The sequence below is a fragment of the Astatotilapia calliptera genome, chromosome 5 (genome assembly GCF_900246225.1).
Source record: "Astatotilapia calliptera chromosome 5, fAstCal1.2, whole genome shotgun sequence".
Classification (NCBI taxonomy): Eukaryota; Metazoa; Chordata; class Actinopteri; order Cichliformes; family Cichlidae; genus Astatotilapia; species Astatotilapia calliptera.
Genome location: NC_039306.1, coordinates 15,255,203 through 15,272,792, shown reverse-complemented (window position 1 = coordinate 15,272,792; position 17,590 = coordinate 15,255,203). Strand labels below are relative to the sequence as shown.

Sequence of the window (17,590 nt, the reverse complement as noted above, 5' to 3'; positions counted from 1 at the left end):
TACAGTAGCTAATCACACAAAGGAGTAGGGAATGGAGGAAGTGAGGGAGGGCGTGCAAAAAAAAGAAAGAAAAAAAAAAGGCATTTATAGTCAGTGTCCAAAAAACATTTTAAAAAAATCTCCAAATTGGCTTCACTCATCACAGGCCCTCTCTCAACATCCATGTCCCCAGGCTGGTGGGACCCCTGGAAGGATTATCAAACAAACCATGCAGACCTTTTTAGCCATCCTGAGTAGAGCTGATTGGGAAAAGTGTTACATTTAGAGTGAGGAAGGAAAGGAGATAAAAACAGAGGCGGAGAGGTTTGAACTCCTGCCTCTAAGCCTCTACACTTTATCATCTCCACTCCGAACCGCTCTGTCTGCCCTCCCAATCAGACTACTAGCAGGTGGTCAAGGTCAGAGATGAACCTACGGCCATGTACAATCTACAATTCGCTAAGCATCACTAGAGCAAATGTTTGTGGACAACAACTCTGGGGAGATACACATTTTGTACAATGGAGATCTTGATGTTTCAAATGGGGAACATTTTCTGCACGGTAGAACTCCAATAGCCTTAGAACTACTTTTTTTTTTTTTTTTTTGCTTGATTCGTTTTTTTTTTTTCAGCCTGTATCTCCACACCTCAGCTCAACAGCATGCATGTTGAGACAAATGAGAGCATTACAGCCTCTCATTTTAGAAAGCACGTCCCCATCTACTCTAACACCTCTCAGTGACCTTGGCATGAACATGAACAGCAATAAGTGGCAAGTATTCACAGGAGAAAACCGATTCAGATTTTGTTGAATTTAAATGTCAGTTTCGACTTCATTTACATTTTTTGCTACAATTTCAAAATTTGGCAAATCTTTTTTAATTGTCCTTACTCATGGGCATCTTCATACCAAGTTATCACTGCTTTCTCAGTAAATCTAAAGTGAACTAGTTGAATACACACTCAGAGTCATATATAGCAGCCATCCATGACGGGGTAGAAAAGCTAGGCATTTGTGGAAGGTTAACTGATAGTCCTGCTACTGGCACTGGCAGATTTGGTACTTTGGGAATTTGGAGGTTCACATTTGGTAGATTCACATTGGGCAGATTACTTGTTAAACTCCTGCAGAAAAGACAGACAAAAAGAAAAAAAAAGAATCCATAACAGTGGCGTGGGAGCTGCAGAAAGCAATGTAACACTCATCATAAAAGTAAAATCTGAAAATATGTGAAGACTGGAACAAAGAGTAACGCACATAAAAGGGACGGTAACTGTCAAAGACTCACATTTTACAAAAATACTCAAGAGTAAAGAGAGCTGGACACACACATAAAGTATTAAATGCAGCGATAGAGACAAGCAAAGTAATACCGAAAACCCAAAAAATGAACACGAATAAAGACCAAGAAAATACAGGTTACCTTAATACACTTTAAATATAATCTTTGCAATGAAAGGAAAATGTGAAAGCAGACATATTAAAGCCACAACAAATAAAGTAGCAACATAACACACTGGAGGCAAATTTTTTTCTGGTAACATGTCAAAGCACACGTCATGAATGTTAGTTCACACACAGAACAACAGGGATACTATGTTTTGCCCTGACCCCAATGTGTCGGCGAGAATTGGTGAGACATACATTAATCAAGCACTATTTTCAGACTAGAAAAACCAATTTCTTCTACAGGATAAAGAGGTTGCTCAGCCCACACTTGGCTCGTTCTTTAAAAGTGAAGCTACAGGAAGCTTGGATGAACATTACAGCTGCGCTACCAGATTTTTCAGCCTCCACACAGTCAGTCAGTCTGTCATCTGCATAAAAAAGCTTTGCATCTCCAGCCATCCTACAGCCTAGCTATAAAGACGGAAGCTCCTTACTTTACAGGCTCCCAGGACTCTCTCTCAAAGCCCTTGTGAATTGATTGTGCGATGGAGGACTCCATCAGATCCACATATCTAACCACCAGAGGAGCATACAGATCTTGAAGATGTTTGTGAAACTTTCCATTGCACAGATGATCTATGAGGGGGGAAAAAAGCGTGTTACAAAAGGATATCATACTTTTTTTTTTTTTTTTAGATGAAAATACCTGAAGGTAGCTGAAACATAAAGATGGGCCAACTGCATGAACTTACAATCTGTCCGGAGGAAGTCATTGAGCAGCTGGAAAAGGGGAAAGCTGTCCCAGCTCTCAGGTGACTGGATCTCCAGAGCGGCATCCATGTCGATGGCGTAGAGGGCCAGGAAGTTTTCTGCATGTTCCACCATAAGGTCTGTCCACCATGCAAATGCCTAGAGACACAGCAGGAGGGAAAGCAAACAGGTGAACAAGTCCTCTTGTTAAAAGATGAGAGGGAAAGGAGGGAATAATAAACACTACTGGACAGTATCGCTCTTAAAAGGAAATACCACTGGGTTGATGCATGTTTGGTGTGTTGAGAGAATAGTTTGGCATTTCGGCAAATATCCTTACCCTTTCTTGCTGGGACTTGATTTTTCATACGTTGGATGTAACACTTGAATATGAAGCTAAAGTCAGAAGCTGGTTGGGTTTACTTAGTTTAAACACTTGAAACAGAGGGAAGCAGCTAGACTACCAGGGTCTCACAGCACAGGGTAAGAGGCAGGGCACACTCCTGGTTTTTAAGTGGGCTTTTTGTATTACCTACACTAATTGGCAGGTCACACAGTATTCATATGCACAAGTTTGCTAGCATCACTGTATAACCTAGCGCTTCTCTTTCTCAACCAAGCATTGATGATACATTTCCTGTTATAGTAGAAAACATATAAAGCCGAATGCACCACAGACCACCCTCTCAAATGATTTCAGTAATTGCAAAACCTGCCTGTAGCTATTTGCATTTGTTTATCTGTGATCTGGTTAGCATTTTAAAATTGAGTGTAAACAGAGTTGCCAGAAGACTGATTTACTACCTTTGAGCAGTCCAGCTGCTTCTCTCTGTTACAGGTGTCCATTAGACGTCCCCTGTTATTTAATTTGAGAAGATATTTGGTTATATTTGTGGATACCGAATGACTTTTCCGTGCCGTGTGTGAATTCTGTAATTGCCGGGTATTTCCTTTCAAATGAACAGAAATTCTATCACAGCTGTCAGCTTGTGTGCTTGTGTATGTTTTCCATGGCATACAACTAGATCAAATCCACAGCTCTTCCTAATTGGTACATGAATTCAAATCCAGATTATACTTGGGAGAAGATTTGCACAGTGGGGTTGCATCTTTGTGCCTTCTATTCATGACAGTATCTTTACATCTAGGGTGCTCTTCTCATGCAAACGTGGATCTCCCTGCATGCTTTTCTCTCCAGCTGAGAGATGAGGGGGTCCACCATTCACATCACCAACAAACCCATAGCCCACTAGATGTGAATGTGTCTCATGCACATCACTGTCTAGACACACCAAAGACTGCAGCATACAGCATCTCTAGTGTTGGAGTGTGTCTGTTCCAATTAGTTAAGTAGGTGTCTGAGATTCAGCGGATCGTTTTTCTAGCACAGTCAGGACTTTCTCACCCTTTGACAGCAGAGGTACAGTAGTTGCTTTGCTGGCAGTCTTGGCTTGGCTTATTTGCTTATCATTCAGACTAACATATTGCCAAGTTCAATTAATGAAGCTGAATTTTTCCAAGTTATGCTGCATGCTCTACTTTACTGCTGTTTATTGTTAATCGACCACCTTATTTAACCACCACAGCAGCAGTCAGAACCGTACTTACCTTCCTACTTACCTGTCCACTTCAAACGTTTAAAAATCATGATAGCTCTAATGTCAGAAACACAGGCAGCAAACAAGGCTCTTCTCCATCGCATTCAAGGATATATACTCTTATATCAGCTAAAGGGGAGGACAGTAAATAGCTTCCAACAGGGAAGGGGAAAGGCTCAAAGGTCACCAGGCAGAGTAGCCTCCAACCTTTGTTAGTGGTTAAGGAACACATACAGGACCCTGAGAAATCTACGGCAGACCCACTGTTCAGCCAAAACAAACTCTAGTGCTGTATCAGTGCAACCATGTCAAGGGACCAGTCTTAAAGGGGGTGTAGTTTGCTTAGGGGAGAGATGTAGAATCATCTACTGGACATGCACAGAGCATTACGGGAGTTTCTCATTCAACTTGACTACATACCTCTTTTCCCTGCTTGGGCAGTCACCAATCATATGACAGTGAGAATACAGGAAGATGTTCAGAACAATAATGTATTTTTGAAGCATTTCTTTGTTAGGGTTTGTAAACTGAGAATAGACAGCAGAGAGGGATGGAAGAGGAGAAGCTGGAGAAGTAATGCTTAAACAGGTGCGGACTGTGAAATTAACTGCTGGATGGAGGGGAAACAAATGTTTATGGAGGATCAAACTTCAAAGGTTCACATGGAGCATACTTTAGGAAATTTACTGGTTCAGCATGCTAGGATAGAAAGGAAACCTCTTTATGGCCCGATGAACATGCTTTATGATAACAATTATGTTGTGCAAGCTAAAGTGTTTTTTTAAAAATTTATATTTAAACAGATTTGCTCTCACTTCTGTGCCTACAAACCCACCCACTGAGTTCATTCTCTGTCTAGAAACGTGCTTCTTGCCATAGTGGCGCACATGCCATACAGGAGGGTCGTGATGGGGACTGAAGAGGAAAAAAAGAAAAAAAAATACTGTACCGATTGATCTCCAGAACTTGTGACTGCCGCCTGTCAAGCATATTCAGAGAGATACAGTAAATCTGCTTTATCTGTATATTCTAAGATCACATTTGGATCACCTTCAGATCTACACAGCTGCACATGTTCATCATGCTTTCCATCAGCTTGATGTCTAAAGTCGCCAACACGATGGAATAAGGAAGCTAGATGGATTTTTAAAAGGAGATGCCTTCCTTGAATATTGGTTCAGCTTGTTCTCATTCCCAGAGTGCCAAATACTACCATTCTGTCAAAAGCTGTTAATATATTGAGATATGCGCAAGGTGTTGACTGGTGATGACACTCGTATCACAGTTAAACCCACTGGGTAAGTGCAATTTGTCAGTGTGCACAGTTGTAAAGGGGCAAAATCCAAAGTGAGATCTCTTCCTACTTCTAACCGAGTCGATTTTTATGCCTAAATGCTTAAAATTAGTTAGTGAAAAACAAGCAAAACAAAGCACAAAGCGCAAATGGCTCACAAACCAAAGTGATTTGCTCCACAAAGACTCCTCCAATCACTTAATGCCAAATTGGTTTCTTTAAAGGAGGATCTGTGGAGGTGTCCTGTATTGCTAGAGCTCGTGTGTCACGGCACATTTGACAAAGAAGAACTTTTGCATATATCTGCAAACATATATAGCAGAATTAGACAGGACAGCAGTGTTTGACACCCTGGGATGAGAACATGTCCATTAGCTTGTAGTGCTAAACCAAAGCCATACAGATCTAAAGGTAAAACAGTAGCAAAGACTGTGTTTAAGTAAAAAGTTAACTAATGTCAATTTCACCATTTTATTTGGGACAAAAATATGCTAAATGTCAAAACAGCAGTATATCTTTGTTGACTCCATTGGAATAAACTGGTGAAATTAAGACTGACTGAGTTGTTACAGTTTATGCTACCTTATACCTCCACTCCACTCCATTTCACTGGGATGTATTATACTTGTGACTCCACTAGATTTATTCAACACACATCTTTTCTTTAAGACTATATTTATTCACATAAAATCCTATTTGAACTTACAACTTAGAATGCTCTGTTTATATTTAAACCCATACATGTCAGTTTTTTAGGCTTTTGAACCTTTTTGAAATACTTCACATGTGGCTATGTGAATTCCCATCTAAACCTCTCAGGTTTCATTTACATGGCTTTCACGATTCCCCCAAGAAAAAGCAAAAACATTATCTGATTTAAATGTGGTGATCTCTCCTTGAAGGCTTTTTACCTGTGCACCTCTGGAAAGCCTTTCACCGCAAATCTCAAACTTGCACTTTTGTGTCAAACTACCTCAACCTGTCGAGACTCATTACTGAGCTGGCTTTTCAGTACAACCCAGAGAAGAAAAAACAGTTTTCAGTGGAAGAGCCAACAGACAACAAGACTGAAGGTGGCTCATCGGGTGAGGAGCAGGACCAAGAGCAGGGCTAGACTGGTAAACTGGCATACCGGGCATTTTCCTAGTGGGCCGACTCACTTTTGGACCAATGGGGCAACTAAAAGACCGCTGCACACTGGCCCCACAAGCACTGACAGCAGCCCATTCATTCAGCTTCATTACTGCCACTGTATTGCCCAATAAAATGTCTTAACTACCAAGCCCGCCTCTACATTCGCCCAAGTAGCTTAGTGTTGATGAGGTAGCGAAAAAGTGGAGCTGAAATGCTGAGACAGAAAAATAGAAATAAATGCAGCAAAATTAACCGACATGTTAGCTGTCGGGGCTGCTGCACCGTCAACTCCTCCTCGTAAAAAAGTGCACGAGGAGGGACCACAGCGAGGGAGACGCCTGGACCAAATATGCCAGGGCCGATTTTGTGTCCCAGTCCAGCCCTGAGCAGGAGTATGCTTCCTTTTTAAAAATTCACCAGCTTTGAATTCATCCCTCAGAATTTAAATGTTAATGCTTTCGATTGTTGCTCCCCGCTAAGCCAGCTTGCCAGACTTAGGTCCCTGTAACTCTGGCCTCTTCCACAAAATGCAATTCAAGCTAAAGGCTTTTGACCATTTTGACACAATGGTGGACTGCAAGGGAGCAATCTAAACATGCCGGTGCCTAAAGCGTACAAGGAGACGGCGCTGGAGAAGATAACAGCCATATTTAAATCAGGTAATGTTTTTGTTTTTCATTGGTAGAGTCACAAAACACACTACAATACAGACTATGGCAGTTTAGTATTATTGATAAAAGCATCTAATTGAATTTCACAAAGATCAGTTTTCTTGGGAACAATGTGTTTTACTTACTACTTTAAATTCAGTGTAAGGCCTGAGGTTTATTATAAGTGATCTTGTTGTGTGTGACCAAAGGGAAGCAGCGCAGTAGAAGCCATGAAAATGCGCATTAACTTGTTTCACCTTGTGTTTTTTCTTCTAGCCAAACATCTATACTGGAGTATCCTCAACATAATACTATCGTTTTAACAACTTATGTAAAACTAATGCACTGTCATCACAGCAAAAAAGATGCCATTGTACCATTTCTGTCTAATTTACAGTCTACCCTCAAACATGGCCCTCTGATTCCATGTGGCGATGGTCCGTTGAACACCAATTAGAGCTTTCCGAAATTAAATTAATCTTTGAAAGTTTTTTCCTTTTTTTTTTAGTTACCCATAGATGAAAGCAGCTTTATTTATAGAGGATTGATAATAAGGCTAGCTCCCTGCTGTGGGGCAAGTGAGATAAGAGTGAGAGCATAGAGGGAAAGTGCTTTGAGGAGGAGAGGAGGAGAGGGTTCTCACTCACCTCCGCATGGTGTTCCTGGTTCTGCTGGAGGACCTCTATGACTAACTCCGCCAGGCGAATTGTTTCCTCCAGCTTTTTGGCAGGCGTGACTAAGCGGCCTACGTTCTCTGAGACAAAAGGATGAGGGTGAGGGATGAGTGGTTAGTCAAGCACAGAGGATTCCAGGGGGATTTTTATGACTATTCAAAAGATTTTTTTTTTCTGTTTATATTTTTGACCGTTTAATAAAAGTATAAACACAGCACTTACGCTGTGATGTTTACCTACCATACCCCCCATAACAAGTAAAGCGTGTTCTTATTTACTGTGTATGCATTTTGGGCTGCATGACATAAAGCAACAGAGTTGATGCATTTATGGGATAATCAGACTCATGTTGGAGGAGTATCAGACACAGGAATAGAGGCGCTGAGATGGAGGTGCAATGCAGCATTGAAAACATGCATATTGTGTAGCGGTACTGAATAAGCCATCTGTATAAGGAGCTGTCTCATGGCCAAAAATACTCTGTGAACACGCACAGTAAAAATTATTCATTCCTTCTCTTTGAAGTTATCTGATTGGATGAGATTATTAATTCAAAGCTAATAGTACTGGATGTCTAATAAGGATCGGGTTCTCTACAAACACTCGTGGCTAGAACTACATGAAAGGGACATTTATACATATTTCTGTAATTCTTTTTTTCTTAAGACCAACAAGTGTATAAGAATCTTCTTAAATATATATTATTTTATAAGTAATCTGATCTCAATATAATAATACACACATTGGCTGGCTCATAGTTTTCTTTGTTAGAACTAATTTTATAAAAAGGCAGGTGCTTGGATCAAATTAATAAAATAGTTGCCAATTATCTGATGAAATTCCTGAAGGTAATGAATATTTTTTACAAGCGTGCTGATTTTGGATTTCTCTTAAACTGTGCTTATGTGCTCATGAAAGCTGTTCCTCACTTATCAGCTGGTGACTTTGGTCTATGATTAGCAAAAGCTCCAAATCACTTGCTCGTACCTTTGTCGGCAGAACGATCTGATAAAAACAGATATGTGTCATGAAATGGAGTTGTTCCTTGAACACTGTGATTATATGGCATGACATATTTTGAACATGGAACTGAATGGCTACACAGATCTGAAATCAAAAGCACATAAATACATAACTCTACATAAAACAGTAGAAGTCTGCAGTCGGCAGTTCTAACTGGAAGCCTTTTGCTGTTTTCATTATTATTTTAGGGTTCTGCAGGTATTGCTGCTCAAGCCAAATGAATATTTTTTTCGGAGCCTGGTGAAAAATTAAATGAAGGAACCCTAAGCTAGCAGTAGAGATTACACTTTCAAATGCCACATAGAGGGAACTGAGCTGTAAAGTAATATTTAAGACTTCTAATAATGCCTGATCACGAGGGTTTGAATTAGATATAATATGGTTTAAAGAGGAGCAAAGTTTTGTTTGTTTTGTTGTTGCTTTTTTATTCCATTGCACATGCGCTCCAAGAGAAAGCCATACAAACTCCACAAAGAATGGCCCTGTCCAGGTTTAAACCCAGGGCCTCCTGACTGGGAGGCAATGGGGATATTTGGGATGGTTTCAGATGTCTCAAATTTCTTATACTTGAGGTTTTGTGGTTGTCTTTAGCATCTGTGCTACATCTTTGCTTTACTTTACTCCCAGACAAAAATCCCCATAATGCATATCTTTATATAATGAGCTCATTTTCATGTGTGGCCTGTGGTGAAAATGTATGCTAATTTGTGTGATGGGGGGGGGGGGGGGGGGGGGGGGGGGAGGTTGCATTAAAGTGTTGCTTATGTCTTTTTAAATTACATTATAATGTAGATAAAAATATAGGACCATATGTAAGAGATTGCATTACTTTATGGTTTTGATGGTGTCTTAACATGTCTACCGAAAAACACACTTGTTCACCTTTATTCAAGTGTGAGTACACTACATTTGAATTGAGTGAGAATAACATTTTCAGCCGTATAATTCACTGCTCCAGATTTGAATCTGGAAAAATATAAAGTAGTACAATCTCTACAGATTTACTGCTTTTTTAAGACATGCCAAGACATTTGAGAACTTGTACAATATTTAAAGTGTGTATAGAAGATGTGCTAATGGTAAATGCATGCATATGTCTTACACTGATTTGCAGTAAACATGTGTGTAAGGTGTGGGTGTATTTGTATATGTAAATGTAAGTGTGCACTATAGATAAACCATAAGCTAAACATGGGTTCACCTGGATCCTTTTGATCCTTTTGACCTTTCTCAACTTCAGCGAGAAAAAGGGGAGAGAAAAGATAAAAAGGAGATGTTTAGAATTAGCACGGCTCTATGGTTATTTTCACGAAAGGGGATGGGGGCTTGGGGGAACTCAGGCTTGTTGTTCATCGCCACGTGACCCTTTAAATGAATCTGCTGGGACACTTTCAGCTCCAGGGACTGACGCTTCTGGGCAACAGACAAACGTCACAAACACACAATAAAAAATAGAAACACTGAACCAGTAGCCTGTGGAAAATTTAAAAAAAAGTGATAAGATGGTTTTTTTGTTAACAAACAGACAAAGCTTCGACTATTGCAAACAGGTAGGGGACACAAACAGCTTAAAGGACCGTAGACAGGACACGCTGAGTGACTTGAGTTGACCTGAGTCAAGTTAAAACACAAACTGGAGCTGTTACATCCATACACTCTATCCTGTTGTTCCCATTCAATAGCTCTGTCAACAGATGCTCTTTCACTGTCACTGGAGACACGGTGACAAACAAGCCTACCTGTTCGGCACAGCACACCACTGACACATGATCAGACCAAATGACTGAAAACAGATACCAATGTAAGCAATATAAAAATGCATTCAAGTCAAAGGAATGGGCTTCAAACCAAAAGAAAGAAGCTTACAGACCAGACCGCTCATTCATGTCCATCACAAACAGATGGTGCAAAAAAATGGACCCCTACTGATTCTGTGTGGTACTGCTCAGATCTCTCGACTGGTGCACTCCCCACTCACTCTCACAGACAAAGGCACAGATAAAAACAAGCATGGCAGGAGCAACATTTCTGGAGAAAGAGAAGAGGCAGAAGGGAGGGGATGAGGTGAAGGTGCGCTTAAAAGAATGAGGGGGGGAATGGGAAGAGATGATGAAGGTACTCACGGATGGTTAAATCCATCACTTGAGATGCCAAGCAGAAGACAGGGTGCTCAAACATTTCCCTCTTTTTCCCTATAAAAAAGGATCGGGGCATGCAAAAGGATGGGGTCAGAAGGGGGAAGTCTAGAGGTCAGAGGGTGATGGGAAGAGGGCTGTCCAGGTGAAGGAGACAATCTGTTGGGCAGGAGGCCCAATAATAAGGTCAAATCGTTGGTAAAATTTGAATCAGATGCCTCACAAGGACAGGTGGAAATAAATTCACACAGCATGAAAAGATAGTAAGGTTTCAATCCTTAGTATCTTTAGCACCCTGAGGGATTTCTTTCAAGGCATAAACAACATCAGAGATCTCTATGTAAATGTGCATGTCAGTGCAACTGGTATGTTGAAAAATAGACACAGCAAGAGGAAGAAATAAGACATCCTAAAATGTCTTTATGTATTTTTTCATATGTAATCCATGCCAGTAAAGAAAGGCCGTGTTATGTCTCAAAGCACATGCAAGGCTGATGCTGGTTTGTATGCATTCAATCCCAGCATTCCTTTGGTTAGAAGCCACTCATCACATAGTGGAGAGGTTAGAAAAAGTGACATCTGTGTGGAGAGGGGGGAAAAAAAGCAGAGCAGACAGGGGAGGGAGCAGAAGATAGTGGTCTTCAGCAAGAGCATAAGACACAGTTGACAGGAGAGCTGCTGGTATTTCAAGGCAGGGAGTGTAAAGAGGGGCGGGCAGAGTCAGCTGGAGGTATCAGAGAGGTTGGAGCTAACAGTAAGATAGTGGAAGAGAGGGAGTGTGTGTCGACTGGGAGCTGGGAGTCATTTAAGCTGAACTTACAATCCAATCATCAAATGTCAGAAGCCAGGATACTACACAGCTCGAATAGTCAAGGCACAAAGAGAGATCGGCACATCAACAGATTTCAGGGCTTTGGATTTGAATGCATTTTTACTCACACACCTCTACACAAAAGCCAACTTGACCTACAGAACAGCACAGAGCTAAAGCAGGCCTGAAACAAAGGAGAGAGTTATTGGACTGAGAGACAGAAAGTGACTGTGACAAATCATTTGCCACAAATCATTTGGGATATGGACACAAATATACCATATACCAAGTGAATTTACCATGTGTAAATTAATTGATAACATGACAGGCAGTCTTACAGAAGAAAAAGAACATATGGAGATATACTGATTGTTCACTCTGCCGTTTTCTACCAAACCACTGACTGGGCACTTCAATCTGAGTCTGTAAAACATGACATCTTCATGATCAGTAGGAATGTTTAGCAGATGCATAGCATTTGTACCCTGATACCAGCAGTCATTATGTGACAGTGAATTGTGTTGTTCTGGTTACCTTCAATTTTAGCATAGTCTTTAATCCGCTGGTAGTTGAGCTGAGCAGCCTGCTCCAAACATTTGCGAATTACCCCTTTAACTTCTTCTGGTGGAACCGGGGTCACAATGTCCTTCATCAGGACCTGCAGGCCACATCGAAGATGACTCACAGAACCTCAATATTTCAGAGGGCACCTTTTTCATTGTTCATAAAATGTTTTTATTTAAGCATTTACTAACCCTCTCCAGCAAAGATAAAGTGGCCTTCAGTGCACCCTCTGGACGACCGAAGGGGAAACAATATCTACAAGGGAAGACCGAAGATTTAATAACAGAGAAAAATACCAATAACCGGGATGTTTTGTGACTTGGTGTAATCTGGTTTTAGTGAGGCGGCAATCACCTGAAATTTACAATCCGGTTTTCCAATATCACACGCAACCGCTCCTTGATGTCTTCAAAGCGCTCCTTCTCATCCACTATCACTGTAGTCAGCCCGTCTGGCCTATGAAGATCGCACCCACAAACGTTAACCCAGCTGCAACCCCAAAGTCCAACGTATATAACCCTTTATCTAAGCCCCCAAATCTCTGGTTAACAGCTTTCACACCCCAGGGAACTGATTGAGTGATTTTTTTTTTCTTTTTCTTGAGTTCCCTCCAGTGTTACACATTGAAAAAATGACCATGTCTCACCTGTTTTCACCTTGAATCAGTGGATTTTTGGACTCCTTTTTCTTTCTAAACTTGAATATGCATGCTCGTTTAGAGGCAGCACGGGGATCTGGGCTTTGGGAGCTCTTTGGGGATTTTAGGACCTCATAGCCCAGTGGGCCCCAGTAACTGATGCCCTCTCTGACTTTAACAGATGCATGGGAGGATGAATAATATGGACAGTAAGAGACTATGGCAACAAAGGACAGAGAGAAAAGAAAAAAAAAACAAAGAAAGTGGTAGAAAACAAGGAAATATGTAGAGATACGCAATTGATTAACAACATAACATGAAATTACAGAAAGAAAGGCCAAAAAAATGTACAACAACATAAAAAATTAAGAAAACATAAACATGACAAAAATAATTTGATGGAAACAAAACCTTTCCGTTCTGATCTTATCCTGTGTTAATGCATCTTTAAATTTCTCAACTGCTGCATCCATAGGAGGCATAGCTTTGCCTGACAAAGTGTAATTTGTAACAAATGAAGGTTGAAAGTCATAAAATGTAAATATGTTTATAAATGTCATAATGTTTCATAAAGAAGGACTTAGCGCACACCTGTTCCCATGGACATGAGAGGCACAAAAAGCGAAGCTGTAGTGAAGAAGTGTGGGGTCGATAATGGCCCCATTTTCTGCCCTTTCCAGGAGATCACGCAGGTAACACAGGTGTCTGTGACAACCCCGAACTCCGTTCCTTGCGCAGTATTCATCCAAGACAAACACCTGGCCCGGACTGAACCATCCCTACACCACACAAACACAGACACACAGTGTACTACTTGATAACAACTGACTAAAGAGCACTCACTGTCATTCATGCGACAACGAGCGGAAACAAACTCACCAGGCAGCAGAAGGTGTCGTTGAGCCTGTGGTCCAACGTGAGTCGCTGCATCATCTCAAAAAGCGAGGCGTGGTCAAAGCTACAGGGGTTAGCGGAGATAAATTCATCCATGCCATGTTTCTGAGCTCTGTCAGCGTCTATCCGGCCAAAGGCACAGGGAAAAGCACATGGTTCAGAGGAGACGACATCAGTGAGGCACAGGGCAACAGTCTTCATTACAACACGAGAAACACCAGGGAGGCTTTTTTTTTGGGCTACTTCTAAGGGCAAATTATAAACACTTACAGCTTACATTGTCAACTTGCATTGTGTCAGATAGCGTAAAGAGTTTTCTTGTATTGGTGGATGAGATTCTATCAAACTGAAGCTAAACTCAAAGGGACGAGTGTTTCTACTGTATGTGCATTCATGCATCTAAAGTTTTGCAGGGGAAAAAAATCCTAAAAGAGCCAAAAGGTGTTTGGATGAAATGCTGTAAATAATATGTAAAAAAAAATATTAGATCCATTCTTCTTTATGTATTCAATAGATTCTGCCATTCGCGACTGTTGTCACTCAGGTCCTGATAAATATTGACACGTGTGCTAATAAAAAAGGCACAAATATGGCAAAGGAGAAATCATTTGAACATGCTGTAAAAAACAGTTCTAACAAAAGAAAAAAAAAGTTATTTTGAGAAACAAATTCTTAAGATTTGCAGATTTCTCTCTGAATATGGATGCTGAACCTCTACTCGAGCTCTATTGGGTTTTTAATGTTTATCTTGCTACAGTGCTTTTGCCACTAACCTTCTCTGTAACAAGAGGACTTTTCAAAATGTTAAACCTGCTCCCTAAGTGAAGAAAGACATTAGTAACATTAAACAATGACAAAATGAAAAACATGGAATGGAAGTAATGTAAAAATGGGTGTTGAAACCATTAGTGGGATAATCTTTTTTTTCTACCCTCTAAACCAAAACAGTCATTTCTTGTTCTGCAGATATTAAAGCTGTCAAAGAGAAAAATGGAAAAAATGATGGGGACGAAGATGTTTCAAAATAGATAAGAGGCACAGCCATGTCCTCTGTGTGAGTGACAGGTGTCATGTCCGAGAGACACTGACATGAGTGATGATGATTTTGGGGGGTGGGTGAGGGAAGCGGAGACCTGATCGTGGTAGAGCAGGAAAATATTGAATAAAGCACAAGTGACATCTATCAACCTCCAGGTCAGTGAAGGGGGAAGAGGGGAAGGGTTTAATGTGGGTGCTAAAACTTAGCTGAAGTTTGCCAAAAAAGGAACCTGAAGGAAGGTACATTTTAGCAAATTTTTAATCCAATCTGAGAAAGAAAACCTGTAAGACAACAAGTAAAATGTGGACAATAAAACAGGGAAACAGAGCGAAGAGGAGAGGAGGGACAAGACAGGTGCAGTAAGTTATCATGTATAAAGGTAACGCTATGAAAGAAGACAGTGAACGGCGTTACAGATGAGTGGAGCGTTGGTTAAGAGATGATGACAGGATGAAAAAGGATCTGGTTGGTCAGAAAATCTTTCAATTTGACAATAACATGGTGGAAAGTGGTGACAAAGAAAACACTGTGGCAGACAAAAAAGGAAGTGAGGCGTTGAGAAAACATCCAAAGAGTGAGCACAAGGTGTCAGGTGTTGGACTATGAGACACAGAGAGTGGGCTACATTTCCTTTAGTTGGAATAAAAATGGAGTTTAAGTCCAGAAAACACTCAATGCTATAGTAACATTACTATAACTCTCAAGATAAAATAACCAAATTGCCAAAGTAAATATGAGAGTACTTTTGCATACATTTATAAATGATTACATGCTGGAGAACAGTGTGACTTTTCGTAAAGCTTTTAATTATGTCATGCACATCTGCAGACCCATTTTCAAATTTGCAATTTTGATCATTTTTTTTATGCATTCCTCTTTTTTTCCCTTCTCTACGCATTTGCAAGTTGACAATACTTGAATATGTTGCAGTGTATTCATGATCTCTACAGAGCACACTAACAGGCATACCACTACCGGAGAACTCTAATAGGGTAGCAATACAATTTTGGTGCAAGTACATGGGTAAATAGCATGAAGCCGACAGAGGCAAAACTGTATCATTCTCTGGGAGATGGGGGAAATGAATGAAAACTCCTGTATTTGTACAAAAGTATGGACACATGACACAGGTGTTCTCCTATTCAGGCAAACAAGGGCAGTCAAAAGAAATCAAATGAGATTGCTCCTTTCTGGAGGTGTAGTTACCGGTCTAGCCTCTATCTACAGGCCCATCTACTGTAGGAGGAAGGAGTGGGAGTCCGGAGTATTTTATCATAAGACGGGGCGGCATTAGCTACTCCTTGTCTTTGGCATTCAGAATACTCCGCGTACATATTTGCCAACTCTCGTCAAGAAAAGTTCAAAGAAAAAGAATTAAAAGCAATTGAGCCCTCTGAAGTAAAGCATAATTAACATAAACACTTTGGGGAAACAACTGCATACACAGGCTGTCATCGTAATTTATCCATATCTCTATCTTTAAAGAAACACATGTAAACATTAGTCTTTTACAGTTTCGTCTGTGAATCGGGTTGTTTGCAGCTCTTGATTTTGATAAGACATTTACACTAAATATTCTTGGTAATACAAAACTATGAAATCATTTCTTCATGAATAGCACGTCACATTTTAGCCTGATATCGCTTTACTCTGAGGGGTCCTTCCACCAATAAGAATAAAGAGAGAAGGCAATTATGCAGAAACAACTATGATATCAACTTTAACTATTATTGAGCCAAATAATAATTCCTAAGAATAAAATACATGCATCCTATATTGGCACGAATGGATGCTTATACTTTCATCCTCAGAGCTGAGGTTGTTAAAAACAAAAAGGTTCAACTAATATCTAAGACATGAAGCGAGACGTGAAAAAAAAGGAGAAGAAGGAAAGAAGAGAGAAAAGGACGTTGCATTTGTCAGATAATCGGCGGGGATTATCTGAGCTGTGCCGGCTACAGGGAAGCACTTACCCTTGAGTCCAGCTAGAAGACAGCAGGGTAAGAAGGGACAAACCAGAATAACATAAAGACTAGCAACAAGGCTGGAGGAGAGCAATCACGAGAGACCCTGACCTAGCAGCTGCATTACTTAAGAAGGGTCCAGGCAAAGCATGAAGAAGAAAACACAACTCAAAAACAACAACCTATACCAACATGATAGTTTGTGGGTGGTGGTGTGTGAGTACATGTGAGGATATGTGAACAACAGATGCTGAGGCATATTAGAGAAAGGAAGAGGGAGACAGAAAGCAAGAGAGAGAAAGAGAGAGAGACAGACAGACAGAGACAGAGGAAGGAGACAGAGCTTACGATCCTCATCACTCTACTGCAGTTTACTCTTGGTTATGGACAGCTACTTAAAGAGTTAAGAGCTACACAGTAAGTACTGTCCCTTTGTTTGATTACAGAGCAAACACAAGGCTTACTCTTAAAAGGGACACTGGCAAACACAAACACCTACATTATAAAGGAAACTGTAAAAGGTGGCCCGAATCGTTTTTAGAAGAAAAAGAGACTATGAAGGTGCTGGATGAAATGAAGGTCAGGTTTTTATCACCAACCTCTTACAATTATAGCAACAAATTTAAGCACACTTTAAAGGTGCACTCTACTCGTTTTGCAAGTAATTGTTGTCACTACTGCACTTTACTGTCTGATTCTAATTGCCTTTTGTTGCGCTTGATATTTCCGCTATAGCCAGAAATGGAAGCTTTTCTGCAATGATGTAATTCTTTTTCTACAATTTCCACAAGTCCATCTGTTTTTGAACAAATTAAAAAAAACAAAAAAACGCACCGAGTCGATAGAAACGCCTCACGAGAGAAATTGTCTTCTGTGTTCTGGAGGAGCTGAGTCAGGTCAAGAAAACAACCCTTTTAATATTACAGTCAAGGACAGACGACAAGATATGGGGTTTTCTTTTTTAAATAAAGGCCTTTGATCGGATGTCCTCACACTCTATCATATTTATTTGCAGTATTATGTCAGAAAGCTGTTGCACAGACTAAACCTGTG

At 40.5% G+C, this 17,590-nt stretch overlaps 1 protein-coding gene across 13 annotated transcripts in view; it reads right to left on the bottom strand.

Moving 5' to 3' along the window:
• The window catches only part of cadpsb (Ca2+-dependent activator protein for secretion b), a 67,608-nt gene that overhangs the window by 8,311 nt on the left and 41,707 nt on the right, over positions 1–17,590 (bottom strand). The window contains exons 12-25 of one of the 13 annotated variants that reach the window (XM_026167451.1): positions 16,547–16,558; positions 13,520–13,656; positions 13,232–13,419; positions 12,650–12,808; positions 12,358–12,459; positions 12,195–12,258; positions 11,974–12,097; positions 10,617–10,685; positions 7,444–7,550; positions 4,668–4,697; positions 4,139–4,147; positions 2,123–2,279; positions 1,865–2,006; positions 944–1,105 (exon numbers count right to left, since the gene is read on the bottom strand). In XM_026167451.1, the coding sequence (XP_026023236.1) occupies positions 944–1,105; positions 1,865–2,006; positions 2,123–2,279; positions 4,139–4,147; positions 4,668–4,697; positions 7,444–7,550; positions 10,617–10,685; positions 11,974–12,097; positions 12,195–12,258; positions 12,358–12,459; positions 12,650–12,808; positions 13,232–13,419; positions 13,520–13,656; positions 16,547–16,558 (1,462 nt within the window). Of the gene's footprint in view, positions 1–943; positions 1,106–1,864; positions 2,007–2,122; positions 2,280–4,138; positions 4,148–4,667; positions 4,698–7,443; positions 7,551–9,694; positions 9,728–10,616; positions 10,686–11,973; positions 12,098–12,194; positions 12,259–12,357; positions 12,460–12,649; positions 12,809–13,231; positions 13,420–13,519; positions 13,657–16,546; positions 16,559–17,590 lie in introns of all 13 variants that reach the window. The other 12 variants (XM_026167454.1, XM_026167452.1, XM_026167453.1 and 9 more) reach the window with 12 other exon arrangements.